General features: G+C 46.7%; 1 protein-coding gene across 1 annotated transcript; it reads left to right on the top strand.

Annotated features, from left to right (window-relative positions):
• Window positions 1–8208: 8208 nt before the first annotated feature.
• LOC106597677 (transmembrane protein 121B-like) lies at window positions 8209–11076 on the top strand. The gene has a single exon (XM_045722370.1). The coding sequence runs from the start codon at window positions 8862–8864 to the stop codon at window positions 10089–10091; it is 1230 nt and encodes a 409-aa protein (XP_045578326.1). The 5' UTR covers window positions 8209–8861; the 3' UTR covers window positions 10092–11076.
• The last annotated feature ends 5241 nt before the right edge of the window (window positions 11077–16317 follow it).

Raw genomic sequence — 16317 nt, 5'->3', positions numbered from 1 at the left:
CCTTTATTATCCCGAGGGACAGGATCATCAAGTAAGGAAGGAGTGTTTATTATCCCGAGGGACAGGATCATCAAGTAAGGAAGTAGTGTTTATTATCCCGAGGGACAATTCATTTTGCAGCACGTAGTAAAAAATACAATGAACACGTGACAAATGTAGACCTAAAACCAAAGCAGTGTATGCTGCAATATGAAGACAATACTACTACAGCTTATTGAGGTAGACTAGACTACTACACCTTATTGAGGTAGACTAGACTACTACACCTTATTGAGGTAGACGAGACTACTACACCTTATTGAGGTAGACTAGACTACTACACCTTATTGAGGTAGACGAGACTACTACACCTTATTGAGGTAGACGAGACGACTAGAGCTTATTGAGGTAGACGAGACGACTAGAGCTTATTGAGGTAGACGAGACGACTAGAGCTTATTGAGGTAGACGAGACGACTAGAGCTTATTGAGGTAGACGAGACGACTAGAGCTTATTGAGGTAGACGAGACGACTAGAGCTTATTGAGGTAGACGAGACGACTAGAGCTTATTGAGGTAGACGAGACGACTAGAGCTTATTGAGGTAGACGAGACGACTAGAGCTTATTGAGGTAGACGAGACGACTAGAGCTTATTGAGGTAGACGAGACGACTAGAGCTTATTGAGGTAGACGAGACGACTAGAGCTTATTGAGGTAGAGTTTACACCTGTCAGTTTGAAACTTAGAGCGCAGATACCGGCTCCTTGAGGGAAGCAACAAATTCTTCAAATGAGGGATGCTGGGAGTCCCTCAGAATGGAGAGAGCCTTACGTATGACTCTGATACAGGTGAATCCTGGGACAGAGACAGACGAGCTATGGTCCCTCGTGTGGCAGAGACAGACGAGCTATGGTCCCTGGTGTGGCAGAGACAGACGAGCTATGGTCCCTGGTGTGGCAGAGACAGACGAGCTATGGTTTTTCAGCTTCGGGGACCGCTTACATTAAATTAGCACTGTAGAGGTGACCAATTTAGTGTGGATGGACTGGATATTTAGATTTAGTAAGGAACTAGACACATGAAGCTGGACTGACCAGTGGGGGGAGGGAAGGAGGGGCGGTGTTGCTGCTCCTCCACTGGGTGGGTTTCTTTTGAAGTAGAGAACACATCACCTCAGGACTTCCTCTGGTGGAACACATCACCTCAGGACTTCCTCTCTGGTAGAACACATCACCTCAGGACTTCCTCTGGTAGAACACATCACCTCAGGACTTCCTCTCTGGTAGAACACATCACCTCAGGACTTCCTCTCTGGTAGAACACATCACCTCAGGACTTCCTCTCTGGTAGAACACATCACCTCAGGACTTCCTCTCTTGGTAGAACACATCACCTCAGGACTTCCTCTCTGGTAGAACACATCACCTCAGGACTTCCTCTGGTAGAACACATCACCTCAGGACTTCCTCTCTGGTAGAACACATCACCTCAGGACTTCCTCTCTGGTAGAACACATCACCTCAGGACTTCCTCTCTGGTAGAACGCATCACCTCGGGACTTCCTCTCTGGTAGAACGCATCACCTCGGGACTTCCTCTCTGGTAGAACACATCACCTCAGGACTTCCTCTCCTCTGGTGGAACACATCACCTCAGGACTTCCTCTCCTCTGGTGGAACGCATCACCTCGGCACTTCCTCTCCTCTGGTAGAACACATCACCTCGGCACTTCCTCTCCTCTGGTGGCTTCATCAGAGCTGTTCCCTTTGAACTCCAGAGCATGTTGTGATGAATGTGAAGTGGACAGTAATAGACTGTCTGAAATAGAACCCTATTCCAACTAAACTTCTCTCTCTTCCCAGGTCCTGTCCAGAGTGTCGGATCACGTCCAACTTCGTCATCCCCAGTGAGTACTGGGTGGAGGACAAGGAAGACAAGCAGAAACTGATACAGAAATACAAGGATGGCATGGGGTGAGCTATGTACTGACTATAGGAGGAGGGGGGGTGAGCTATGTACTGAGGATAGGAGGGGGGGTGAGCTATGTACTGAGGATAGGAGGAGGGGGGGTGAGCTATGTACTGAGGATAGGAGGAGGGGGGGTGAGCTATGTACTGAGGATAGGAGGAGGGGGGGGTGAGCTATGTACTGAGGATAGGAGGAGGGGGGGTGAGCTATGTACTGAGGATAGGAGGAGGGGGGGTGAGCTATGTACTGAGGATAGGAGGAGGGGGGGTGAGCTATGTACTGAGGATAGGAGGAGGGGGGGGTGAGCTATGTACTGAGGATAGGAGGAGGGGGGGGGTGAGCTATGTACTGAGGATAGGTATTGTATCAATAGGTATTGTATCAACAGTATTGTATCAATCACTGTTTGGCCCATAGCTTCCACAGTATTGTATCAATCACTGTTTGGCCCATAGCTTCCACAGTATTGTATCAATCACTGTTTGGCCCATAGCTTCCACAGTATTGTATCAATCACTGTTTGGCCCATAGCTTCCACAGTATTGTATCAATCACTGTTTGGCCCATAGCTTCCACAGTATTGTATCAATCACTGTTTGGCCCATAGATTCCACAGTATTTTATCAATCACTGTTTGGCCCATAGATTCCACAGTATTGTATCAATCACTGTTTGGCCCATAGCTTCCACAGTATTGTATCAATCACTGTTTGGCCCATAGCTTCCACAGTATTGTATCAATCACTGTTTGGCCCATAGCTTCCACAGTATTGTATCAATCACTGTTTGGCCCATAGCTTCCACAGTATTGTATCAATCACTGTTTGGCCCATAGCTTCCACAGTATTGTATCAATCACTGTTTGGCCCATAGATTCCACAGTATTGTATCAATCACTGTTTGGCCCATAGATTCCACAGTATTGTATCAATCACTGTTTGGCCCATAGATTCCACAGTATTGTATCAATCACTGTTTGGCCCATAGATTCCACAGTATTGTATCAATCACTGTTTGGCCCATAGATTCCACAGTATTGTATCAATCACTGTTTGGCCCATAGATTCCACAGTATTGTATCAATCACTGTTTGGCCCATAGATTCCACAGTATTGTATCAATCACTGTTTGGCCCATAGCTTCCACAGTATTGTATCAATCACTGTTTGGCCCATAGCTTCCACAGTATTGTATTAATCACTGTTTGGCCCATAGATTCCACAGTATTGTATTAATCACTGTTTGGCCCATAGATTCCACAGTATTGTATAAATCACTGTTTGGCCCATAGATTCCACAGTATTGTCCTTGTTTGGTCTTGAGGTTTAGTGTTAATGTGTGTCATGCCTGCTTCATGGCATGTGATGAATTCAAATCAAATTTTGTCACATGCGCTGAGTACCACAGGTGTAGAACATACAGTGAAATAATGACTTACAAGCCTTTAACCAACAATGCAGTTTTAAGAAAATATTTACCAAATAAACTAAAGTAAAAAATAACACAATAAAATGACAATAATGAGGCTATATACAGGGGTACCGGTCAAATGCGGGGGTCCTGGTTAGTTGAGGTAATATGTACATGTAGGTAGGGATAAAGTTACTATGTATAGATAATAAACAGGACCTAGACTTGGCGCCCCGGTACCGCTTGCCGTGCGCTAGCAGAGAGAAAAGTTGACCGGTCTTATCATGACTGTCCTGTCTGTCTCTGTTCCTCAGGACTAAAGCCTGTCGATACTTCGACCAGGGTCGTGGCACCTGCCCGTTTGGCTCCAACTGCTTCTACAAACACGCCTTCCCTGACGGACGGCTGGAGGAGCCTCAGCCTCAGAGAAGACAAGCAGGGTCCAACGGCAGGAACAGGGTGAGACGCTGCTCTGACAAATGTCCTTTCCGTCAGAGATGGATCGAGACGATTTTCGGTTTTCCTATGGGGTTCGGACGTTAACAGACAATGATCTGGCATTTGGACAATTTGTCTCACGGTCCAGAAGTTCTCAGCCCTTATTGTAACGCTTCCTGTTCTGCTTTCATAATACCTGAAAGGAATTCCTGTTTTTAATATTCCTGTTCTCCCCTCCAGAACTCGAGGAGGACGCCCCTGTGGGACCTGTTTGAAGAGCGGGAGAACAGCAGCGACTCTTTGGACAACGAGGACGAGGAGATGGTGACCTTTGAACTGAGCGAGATGCTCCTCATGCTCCTCGCCGCGGGAACCGACGACGACGTCACGGACTCGGAGGACGAATGGGACTTGTTTCACGAAGAGCTGGACGATATCTACGAGATTTACCTATAGCACTACTCCTAACGTTAACGTTAAAACCCCTATCCTTTGACTACCCTCTTCACCTTTACTGCGCTGTAGAATGGACTGTCTTGTGTGTTTGGACAGTAGCTTCTTTCCTCTGTTGTGGCAGTGCCTTTGGGCCTTTCATTCAGAAATCAACTACATGAAGAAAAACAAAACACATGAGGAAAAAAAATACATGTAAATGAGAACAGGTGGGTGTAAAACATTTTCTAGAAACGTCCTGTCCTTGTGAATTTATCTATCCGTGTCAGGTTCATGTAAAAATAACAACAAAACTAAAAAAAGGAAAATAATTACAAACATTTTTGAAAATATCGCTAATAAACAGTGTTTATTTGTGGACGTGGGTTTGACTTACCATTTTTACCCAGGTGATGTTTTTAAGACTTGTTTTTTTTTTGTTTGTTTTTTGAGGATGATGCACCAAACCAACTCTCCACAACTACACTTCCTGGTGATGATGTCATGTCTGTGGTGGTCATGGGTATCGTAGTCCTCTGGTCATGCACTGAGTTATTGGGTGGAGGGAGACAGCAGTCCTGTCGACTTCCTATATTCACTCTTTCCCTCCTCCCTCTCCTGAGGGTGGTGGGAACTTCCCCTCTGTCAAGGAGGGGGGGGAACTTCCCCTCTGTCAAGGAGGGGGGGGAACTTCCCCTCTGTCAAGGAGGGGGGGGAACTTCCCCTCTGTCAAGGAGGGGGGGGAACTTCCCTCTGTCAAGGAGGGGGGGGAACTTCCCTCTGTCAAGGAGGGGGGGAACTTCCCCTCTGTCAAGGAGGGGGGGGAACTTCCCCTCTGTCAAGGAGGGGGGGAACTTCCCTCTGTCAAGGAGGGGGGGGAACTTCCCCTCTGTCAAGGAGGGGGGGAACTTCCCCTCTGTCAAGGAGGGGGGGAACTTCCCCTCTGTCAAGGAGGGGGGGAACTTCCCCTCTGTCAAGGAGGGGGGGGTGACGACTCCCTCTCTGTCAAGGAGGGGGGGGGGGGTGACGACTCCCTCTCTGTCAAGGAGGGGGGGTGAACTTCGGGGAACAACTTACACTATCTAAAGTTGTTTTTTGAAATGGGCCCCAAGACCACTTTTACCCCCCCCCGTCCCCCCGTCCCCGTCCCAATCGCAGGTATTATTCAGGAACGCCTGTGGTACCTCATGACAAGTCCTTCCTCAGAACCAAGCTGAAAGTGACACTCAATGACACTGTGTCCCTAATGGCACCATATTGACTATAGACTGAGTGTACAAAACATTACAAATACCCCCTCCCCCCCCCCCCCTCAGAACAGCCTCATTTCTTCAGGGTTGTGGACTCTACCAGGTCTGAGCCTTATACCATAGGGCTCTAGTGAACTACCAGTGGTCTAGATAGGGTGCCATTTGGAACACAGACCTGTCTGGTCACTACTTCTCTTTGAACTCCCATTAGAATGCACTATATATGATGTTTCTCTATGGTCCACAACCATCCATCATGACTTGAAATTAAAGTTTATTATCAAAGTTACCAGGGGTTTTACTGAGTGGAATTCATTATTGATCTGTGTCATTAAGTTGTGCTCTGATTTTATATATATATTTATATTATATTATGGATTGTACTACACGTGAGTCTACACATTTTAGAATTTCACATTTCTACATTTTAAGTGGGGCTCTGACGTGGTGGTTCTGTGATCTGTTATTCCATCCAGAATGCATTATTTTGTTACCCCCACTAACTCAAGTCCCTACTAGGAAAAACAGTGGTTCTCTGCTGTGCTTTGTCCTCACTCTGAAGGTCTGTTGCCGTCCCAGCCAGTCAACCTCGGCATATTTAATGACGTGTCTGTGTCCTGTGGGGAATTGATGTGACATCGTTGGTCCATATTACTGTCTTCTCTCTGCTGTCAATCTGAATGACTTAATGTCCCAGAATCCACCCCTATTCCATATAGTGAACGATCTATTACCTGGGTCAAAAGTAGCCTAGTTCACTACAGGGAACAGGGTGGGATGAAGCCTGGATACGTGGAGACACTGGTAGTCCATTTAACAGGGTGGGATGAAGCCCGGATACGTGGAGACACTGGTAGTCCATTTAACAGGGTGGGATGAAGCCCGGATACGTGGAGACACTGGTAGTCCATTTAACAGGGTGGGGTGAAGCCTGGATACGTGGAGACACTGGTAGTCCATCTAACAGGGTGGGATGAAGCCTGGATACGTGGAGACACTGGTAGTCCATTTAACAGGGTGGGATGAAGCCCGGATACGTGGAGACACTGGTAGTCCATTTAACAGGGTGGGATGAAGCCTGGATACGTGGAGACACTGGTAGTCCATTTAACAGGGTGGGATGAAGCCCGGATACGTGGAGACACTGGTAGTCCATTTAACAGGGTGGGATGAAGCCCGGATACGTGGAGACACTGGTAGTCCATTTAACAGGGTGGGATGAAGCCCGGATACGTGGAGACACTGGTAGTCCATTTAACAGGGTGGGATGAAGCCCGGATACGTGGAGACACTGGTAGTCCATTTAACAGGGTGGGATGAAGCCCGGATACGTGGAGACACTGGTAGTCCATTTAACAGGGTGGGATGAAGCCCGGATACGTGGAGACACTGGTAGTCCATTTAACAGGGTGGGATGAAGCCCGGATACGTGGAGACACTGGTAGTCCATTTAACAGGGTGGGATGAAGCCCGGATACGTGGAGACACTGGTAGTCCATTTAACAGGGTGGGATGAAGCCCGGATACGTGGAGACACTGGTAGTCCATTTAACAGGGTGGGATGAAGCCCGGATACGTGGAGACACTGGTAGTCCATTTAACAGGGTGGGATGAAGCCCGGATACGTGGAGACACTGGTAGTCCATTTAACTCTGCTGGAGGATTCAGCTAGAAATGCTTCAGACCAGAGGGCTAGACTAGCTCTGGTCCAGGGTGTCTCCAGGCTGCTCGCTCACTATAGATAGTGATGGATGGTGAGAGCACAACGACACCCTGCACCAGAGGTATAGAGCTAGACATGGCAGAGCCTCTACTTCCTGTATGACGTCTCTGGACATGGAGTCTCTATTTCCTGTATGACATCTCTAGACATGGCAGAGCCTCTACTTCCTGTATGACGTCTCTGGACATGGCGCCTCTATTTCCTGTATGACATCTCTAGACATGGCAGAGCCTCTACTTCCTGTATGACGTCTCTGGACATGGAGCCTCTATTTCCTGTATGACATCTCTAGACATGGAGCCTCTATTTCCTGCCACCTCTAGACATAGCAGACCCTCTATTTCCTGCCACCTCTAGACATGGAGCTTCTATTTCCTGCCACCTCTAGACATGGAGCCTCTATTTCCTGCCACCTCTAGACATGGAGCTTCTATTTCCTGCCACCTCTAGACATAGCAGACCCTCTATTTCCTGCCACCTCTAGACATGGAGCTTCTATTTCCTGCCACCTCTAGACATGGAGCTTCTATTTCCTGTCACCTCTAGACATGGAGCTTCTATTTCCTGCCACCTCTAGACATGGAGCTTCTATTTCCTGTCACCTCTAGACATGGAGCTTCTATTTCCTGCCACCTCTAGACATGGAGCTTCTATTTCCTGTCACCTCTAGACATGGAGCCTCTATTTCCTGCCACCTCTAGACATGGAGCCTCTATTTCCTGCCACCTCTAGACATGGAGCCTCTATTTCCTGCCACCTCTAGACATGGAGCTTCTATTTCCTGTCACCTCTAGACATGGAGCTTCTATTTCCTGTATGACATCTCTAGACATAGCAGACCCTCTATTTCCTGTATGACACCTCTGAAGAGGGGGCGTAAGGGCCCTTGGCGTTATAACTACTCTATTCCTGGCTACTCACTTTATAAATATCCTTGCCTATCATTTACCAGACACTCCAATAATATCAAGTTATTTTGCTTAACAAATCCTAGGGATAGATCAACCGTTATATCAACAGTATGATTCATGTCCAATGTTGCCGAATATCGGTAAAGGATTCTCAATTTTTTAAATCCTGGAAAGCTCAAATGAACAGAACGATTGTGGCTACACATCTGCACACAGCAATAATTCCATCCACCGCATTTCATTCCAGTGGGAGAGAAAATCCACGCCTTGGTTTACGCCGCGCCCTTATCGCTCTCCAACCTAAAGCAAAGACAGTACAGTGTGAAGACAGGTAGAAACTGCTTCTCCAATAGAAATCCCCCATCACGCTTGTAGGCGATATCATGGCGATGTTGGCAGGTTGGCGCATGCGCAAAAACACGCAAAGCAAAGGCACTTCTTCAATATAAAGTCATTTATTACGAAAATTAAAACGGGACAGTTTGTCACTTTCACGAAGTTGGAGTGACAACACGTTCAACTACTTAAGACATTGGCTCGAATATAGGTTGTACCTTTTAGATTTTGAGAAAGTTAACTAAGGAAGAATTCTTCACGTCTCTCATTGACTTCTCAACACTGGTCTGTTCCCGGAAGTATCGCGATGTTGCGCCTCTGGGTTTAGAAACTCTGTGCTAAAAGCATCTAACACTACGGAACCAGGGAAGAAAAAGAAGAGAGGAGAGAAAGGGAAGCGAACGCGCAAATACATGCATACAATGATAGCAGAAATTGGTGCCGCCGACAATCCCAAGGCCAGCTCCAACTATCCCCATCCCCAAGCAGCTGTGATCTGCCCGGACTCACCGGTTTCATCCGCACCGGACTACGGCGTCGGACAGCTGTTCATACGTAGCGCCTCGTCCAGGAGGGACACACAGACGTCCGCGGGGAGTATCAACCCAGACGAGAGCTCCATCAAGCAGCTGGTATCCGGAGTATCCTCCGCTATTACAGACACCTATATCATGACCTCTGAGGAATTCATGCAGACCGCTCCCCTGTTCGGCCAGAGGTCCAAGAGAAACGTTCTCTACAAGATCCTGTGTTTTCTCATTCTGATATTCCAAGGAGGCATTCTAGATTTCTACCTCATTATCTTCACTGATCTGTACTGGTGCTCGTGGATCGCCACCGACCTGGTGGTGATTTCTGGCTGGGGGATCTTCTTCATGAAGAACGCCAGGAGCAAGAGAGAGCGGGCGTGTGGGTTCCACCAAAAGAGCTCTATATTCGGCTGTAACCTCGGCGAGTTTACCTACGCCTACCTGGCCTGGTTAATCTACGTGATCGCCTGCACCCCTAAAATGGTCCTCATTCTAGAGACTTCGATATTAGATCTCATCGCGCTCAAAGTTCCATTCGGTGTAACTGGATTTAAGATTATCATGTTGCTCTCGGTCCCGTTACTCTACTGTCTCATCAATTCTATCACCGAGGACCAGAACGGAGCTACGCGCCACCGGTCCCAGAGCTGCTTCATGACCACCTGTCTGGACCTCGTAGACAGCTTTACCCTGGTGGAGTTGTTTCTGAGGAACGAAATACCGACGGTCTATTTAAAATACACGGTCATCTCGGTGTATTTCATCGCCCTGGGCGTCCCGGTGGTGTGGTTATACGAGTTGACAGCCTCTGAGATGCGGTGTCGCTGGGTCTGGGCTAGGTTCCTGGTCGGTGTGCTGGTCAACGCTCCTCTTCTGGTGGTCCGGTGCTTCCAGGTGTATGTTCACAAGATGCCCGTCCCAGTGTTCATGTTGAAGAATATGTTCTTCCTGGTCTGTAAGTGTCTAGAGCTGATGGAACAGTGCTTCACAGTGCGGGGAGTCAGGAGGTTCGGTGAGGGAAGTAACCCGGCGCAGTTCTCTCACTGTGTCTCGGAGAACGATATGTGTCCCCATGGATATGTTAACACCCTGGCCGTTACCACGCAGTCATAGGCCCGGCTTGGATCTCACCCTGGCCGTCACTACCTAGACCTAAAACGGCCTGGATTTTATTTTATCTCCCTGGAGGGTGGAAGGCACATGAGTGATTGAAGAATTTTGAGGGCCAGGACAGGGATACGCCCTAAAACGGCACCCTATGCCCTATATAGTGCACTACTTTTGACCAGTGCTCATAGGGTTCTGATCAAAAGGTGTGCACTATATAGGGAATAGGGTGCCAATGAGGATGCACCCCCACAGGTGTCAATCAACGACAGCCTTATTGACGATTTTGTCATTTATTCAGATGTCAGAAGAACATTTGATTACAACAGGTGCTACAGAATCATTATGCATCAACTACACCTGCTTAAGACCTGGCCGACCTGGCAGACCTGGCAACCTGGAAGACCTGGCAGACCTGACAACCTGGCAGACCTGACAACCTGGAAGACCTGGCAGACCTGACAACCTGGCAGACCTGGCAACCTGGAAGACCTGGCAGACCTGACAACCTGGCAGACCTGGCAACCTGGAAGACCTGGCAGACCTGACAACCTGGCAGACCTGGCCGACCAGGGCACTGGCCAGACAGATTCCTCTAATGCGTTGTCGGGGGTATGGTTGTGAAGTAGTAGTGGTGGTTGATTAGTGGGGGTTTGTGAATTGAAATCATTGACTTGTGCTTGTATTGTTGGGGGGACTTTTAGAAGAGTGAGAATCGTCTCGTTGATTTGATTTGTTTGAACGAGTTTGACAAAAGTGCAAGAAAGATTGTCGTTTTGAAACTGAATCTTGGAAATGGTGTGGATGTAAAGTCATGTTTTACATTGGTCAATTCTTGTCTCCCAATCTGTGAACCTTCCAGATAGCGTTTCCTGATCAATGAATAGATGGAAACCTTGTGCTCATTTAGATGCCTAATTACTGTGGAATTGTGATATATACTTAATGATTCCAATGTTTAATCATGTCCTCTCATTTCCTAAACTATTTGGGGGAATATTTCATGTTATCAATATAAATCAGTTGGTATTTCTTAAGGATTTGACATCACTATGTGTATTTTACTGTATGATATGAAGTACCACAACAATATGTCATGATGATGAGACACGGAGCAGACAGCTATAGAGCGACCTCTACTATTACTCTGTCTCTCTCTCTGTCTGTCTGTCTCTCTCTCTCTCGCTCTCTCTCTCTGTCTCTTTGTCTGTCTGTCTCTCTTTGTCTGTCTGTCTCTCTCTGTCTCTCTTGCTCTCTGTCTCTCTCTGTCTCTCTTGCTCTCTGTCTCTCTCTCTCTCTCTCTCTCTCTCTCTCTCTCTCTCTCTCGCTCTCTGTCTCTTTGTCTGTCTGTCTCTCTTTGTCTGTCTGTCTCTCTCTGTCTCTCTTGCTCTCTGTCTCTCTCGATCTCTGTCTCTCTCGCTCTCTGTCTGTGTCTCTCTCTGACTCTCTCACTCTCTCTCGCTCTGTCTCTCTCTCGCTCTATCTCTCTCTCTCGCTCTGTCTCTCTGTCTCTCCCTCTCTCGCTCTGTCTGTGTCTCTCTGTCTGTCTCTCTCTCTCTCTCTGTCTCTCGCTCGCTCTCTGTCTGTCTGTCTGTTTCTCTCTCTGTCTGTCTCTCTCTCTGACTGTCTCTCGCTGTCTGTCTGTCTGTCTGTCTGTCTGTCTGTCTGTCTGTCTGTCTGTCTGTCTGTCTGTCTGTCTCTCTCTCACTCTCTGTCTCTCTCTCTCCTCAAGACAAGGCCTACTACCTCTTTGTATCCAGTCAATATCATCTGGTCTGTCTGTCTGTCTGTCTGTCTGTCTGTCTGTCTGTCTGTCTGTCTGTCTGTCAACATGTGTACTGACAGTCTTGACTGATGGAATTTATCCAGTGTCAGCCTTGTCAATTTCTCACAAGAAATGAACGGAGCTTCAAAAATGAATAGTGGGTGTGATATAATTTGGATACAAACATGATGAGACCATCTGCTCCAAGGTGCTATGAAGGAATGTGGAGCTGTGGAATCAGATGGGTGTGGCGTTGGTATGCGAGGTGTTTCACATCCTATTGCTGGATAAACTCTGGATAAAAATAACAATAACCCCACTGCTATTACCTAACAGAAGGCCCTTATATGAGAGAAATAGGTCACTGTGCAACCAATAGAACAGGGTTGAGAGAATGTAGGGTTACAGACAGATTGGAGAATAAATCACGGTCGTACACACGTCATCCCAAAATGTAGGTCTCTGTTTCTCCTATTGATCTTCTCATACAGTGAAAAACACCAAAATTATGTTTGATAAAAAAAAATGCCAAATCCATATTGGTAATGACCGTAGTCTGCAGAGCAGACACTATTGTACAGTATATAACATCAGCCGACATCTTGTATTTACTGTGTTACAAAAAGTAGTCCATTTAGTTTCCAGTGCCTCGGCCTCTGGTTATTAAAATAGATCTTGGATGTAATATAATTCATTCAACCTTATGGTGATATGTGTCATTTCCTGTTCCTGTTTGTCCTTTACTTTTTTCTGATGGGAAAAGAGTGAGCTGAATACATCCAGAGTGCCAGTCTGTATGTGCCGTCATGCCAGCTTCTTGTTACTCAGCCTCAGTGCATGCCAAACTGTATGTCTTGTATGGAGTTGGCTAGAACACCAACTGATCTGAGACCAGGCTATGATGAATATGCAGTTAGGTGATGAATAGGAATGAAAAAATACTGAGAAAAAAAATGTGCCTTTTTGAGTGCAGTGTGAAGTGAACAGTGGAGGATTGTTGATGGGTTTCTTCATGAAGTGTTGTGAACACGAGTTGTGCAATAAAAGGAAATTATATTTTATAATATAAAATCAAATTAGGGCATTTCTATGTTGGCTGATTGAACTGAGGTGTCCTTCTACCTAGCCTTTCTGTTGGCTGATTGAACTGAGGTGTCCTTCTACCTAGCCTTTCTGTTGGCTGATTGAACTGAGGTGTCCTTCTACCTACCTTTCTGTTGGCTGATTGAACTGAGGTGTCCTTCTACCTAGCCTTTCTGTTGGCTGATTGAACTGAGGTGTCCTTCTACCTAGCCTTTCTGTTGGCTGATTGAAATGAGGTGTCCTTCTACCTACATTTCTGTTGGCTGATTGAACTGAGGTGTCCTTCTACCTACCTTTATGTTGGCTGATTAAACTGAGGTGTCCTTCTACCTACCTTTCTGTTGGCTGATTGAACTGAGGTGTCCTTCTACCTAGCCTTTCTGTTGGCTGATTGAACTGAGGTGTCCTTCTACCTACCTTTCTGTTGGCTGATTGAACTGAGGTGTCCTTCTACCTACCTTTCTGTTGGCTGATTGAACTGAGGTGTCCTTCTACCTAGCCTTATGTTGGCTGATTGAAATGAGGTGTCCTTCTACCTACCTTTCTGTTGGCTGATTGAACTGAGGTGTCCTTCTACCTACCTTTATGTTGGCTGATTGAACTGAGGTGTCCTTCTACCTACCTTTCTGTTGGCTGATTGAACTGAGGTGTCCTTCTACCTACCTTTCTGTTGGCTGATTGAACTGAGGTGTCCTTCTACCTACCTTTCTGTTGGCTGATTGAACTGAGGTGTCATTCTACCTACCTTTCTGTTGGCTAATTGAACTGAGGTGTCCTTCTACCTACCTTTCTGTTGGCTGATTGAACTGAGGTGTCCTTCTACCTAGCCTTTCTGTTGGCTGATTGAACTGAGGTGTCCTTCTACCTACCTTTCTGTTGGCTGATTGAACTGAGGTGTCCTTCTACCTACCTTTCTGTTGGCTGATTGAACTGAGGTGTCCTTCTACCTACCTTTCTGTTGGCTGATTGAACTGAGGTGTCCTTCTACCTACCTTTCTGTTGGCTGATTGAACTGAGGTGTCCTTCTACCTAGCCTTTCTGTTGGCTGATTGAACTGAGGTGTCATTCTACCTAGCCTTTCTGTTGGCTGATTGAACTGAGGTGTCCTTCCACCTACCTTTCTGTTGGCTGATTGAACTGAGGTGTCCTTCTACCTAGCCTTTCTGTTGGCTGATTGAACTGAGGTGTCCTTCTACCTAGCCTTTCGTTGGCTGATTGAACTGAGGTGTCCTTCTACCTAGCCTTTCTGTTGGCTGATTGAACTGAGGTGTCCTTCTACCTAGCCTTTCTGTTGGCTGATTGAACTGAGGTGTCCTTCTACCTACCTTTCTGTTGGCTGATTGAACTGAGGTGTCCTTCTACCTAGCCTTTCTGTTGGCTGATTGAACTGAGGTGTCCTTCTACCTAGCCTTTCTGTTGGCTGATTGAACTGAGGTGTCCTTCTACCTAGCCTTTCTGTTGGCTGATTGAACTGAGGTGTCCTTCTACCTAGCCTTTCTGTTGGCTGATTGAACTGAGGTGTCCTTCTACCTACCTTTCTGTTGGCTGATTGAACTGAGGTGTCCTTCTACCTACCTTTCTGTTGGCTGATTGAACTGAGGTGTCCTTCTACCTAGCCTTTCTGTTGGCTGATTGAACTGAGGTGTCCTTCTACCTACCTTTCTGTTGGCTGATTGAACTGAGGTGTCCTTCTACCTAGCCTTTCTGTTGGCTGATTGAACTGAGGTGTCCTTCTACCTAGCCTTTCTGTTGGCTGATTGAACTGAGGTGTCCTTCTACCTAGCCTTTCTGTTGGCTGATTGAACTGAGGTGTCCTTCTACCTAGCCTTTCTGTTGGCTGATTGAACTGAGGTGTCCTTCTACCTACCTTTCTGTTGGCTGATTGAACTGAGGTGTCCTTCTACCTACCTTTCTGTTGGCTGATTGAACTGAGGTGTCCTTCTACCTAGCCTTTCTGTTGGCTGATTGAACTGAGGTGTCCTTCTACCTAGCCTTTCTGTTGGCTGATTGAACTGAGGTGTCCTTCTACCTACCTTTCTGTTGGCTGATTGAACTGAGGTGTCCTTCTACCTAGCCTTTCTGTTGGCTGATTGAACTGAGGTGTCCTTCTACCTAGCCTTACGTTGGCTGATTGAACTGAGGTGTCCTTCTACCTAGCCTTTCTGTTGGCTGATTGAACTGAGGTGTCCTTCTACCTAGCCTTTCTGTTGGCTGATTGAACTGAGGTGTCCTTCTACCTAGCCTTTCTGTTGGCTGATTGAACTGAGGTGTCCTTCTACCTACCTTTCTGTTGGCTGATTGAACTGAGGTGTCCTTCTACCTACCTTTCTGTTGGCTGATTGAACTGAGGTGTCCTTCTACCTAGCCTTTCGTTGGCTGATTGAACTGAGGTGTCCTTCTACCTAGCCTTTCGTTGGCTGATTGAACTGAGGTGTCCTTCTACCTACCTTTCTGTTGGCTGATTGAACTGAGGTGTCCTTCTACCTAGCCTTACGTTGGCTGATTGAACTGAGGTGTCCTTCTACCTAGCCTTTCTGTTGGCTGATTGAACTGAGGTGTCCTTCTACCTAGCCTTACGTTGGCTGATTGAACTGAGGTGTCCTTCTACCTAGCCTTTCTGTTGGCTGATTGAACTGAGGTGTCCTTCTACCTAGCCTTTCTGTTGGCTGATTGAACTGAGGTGTCCTTCTACCTACCTTTCTGTTGGCTGATTGAACTGAGGTGTCCTTCTACCTAGCCTTTCGTTGGCTGATTGAACTGAGGTGTCCTTCTACCTAGCCTTTCTGTTGGCTGATTGAACTGAGGTGTCCTTCTACCTAGCCTTACGTTGGCTGATTGAACTCAAATAAAAATGGAATGGCTCTTTCTTGCTTCTGTTTGTTCCTACTCAATCAAGCCAAAGTATTTACAATGTTTTTATACTCTTTAGATATTATTTACGTGCCAATGACACTGCTGCATATTGAGATATTGAAAAGGTTTGCGCAATTGTACTTGGGGTTTAGAGATGATACAAGATAGCCTGGCCCCCGGATCTGTTTAGAGATGATACGAGAGAGCCTGGCCCCCGGATCTGTTTGTGCTCTCACCAACTCCATTGCTCATTGTCATGAGTTGTCATAACAGCACAATCAGACAGGTACCCAGGCTAGATAAGACAGGTTGTAACAATGTATGTACTGACAAAAATATGTTTACTGTACAGTAATAGGCCAATAGAAGAAGCACTGAACCACCAAGGGCTTTCATTCTTGGATCTAGAATACTGGTTTACAGAGTCCAAGACTAACTCTGACTGACTACATTTGATTTATATTTAACAGATACTACGGTTCTGTTCCCAGCATGCATGTTTTCTATGTCTTGTTGAACAACTTGTTGAAA

The sequence above is a fragment of the Salmo salar genome, chromosome ssa07, assembly GCF_905237065.1.
Source record: "Salmo salar chromosome ssa07, Ssal_v3.1, whole genome shotgun sequence".
In the NCBI taxonomy this organism is placed as follows: domain Eukaryota; kingdom Metazoa; phylum Chordata; class Actinopteri; order Salmoniformes; family Salmonidae; genus Salmo; species Salmo salar.
This window is presented reverse-complemented; position numbering and strand designations above follow the sequence as displayed.

Excerpts from the sequence above, each read along its gene's own strand:
- LOC106597677 (XM_045722370.1), top strand. The coding sequence starts at position 8,862 with ATGCATACAATGATAGCAGAAATTGGTGCCGCCGACAATCCCAAGGCC.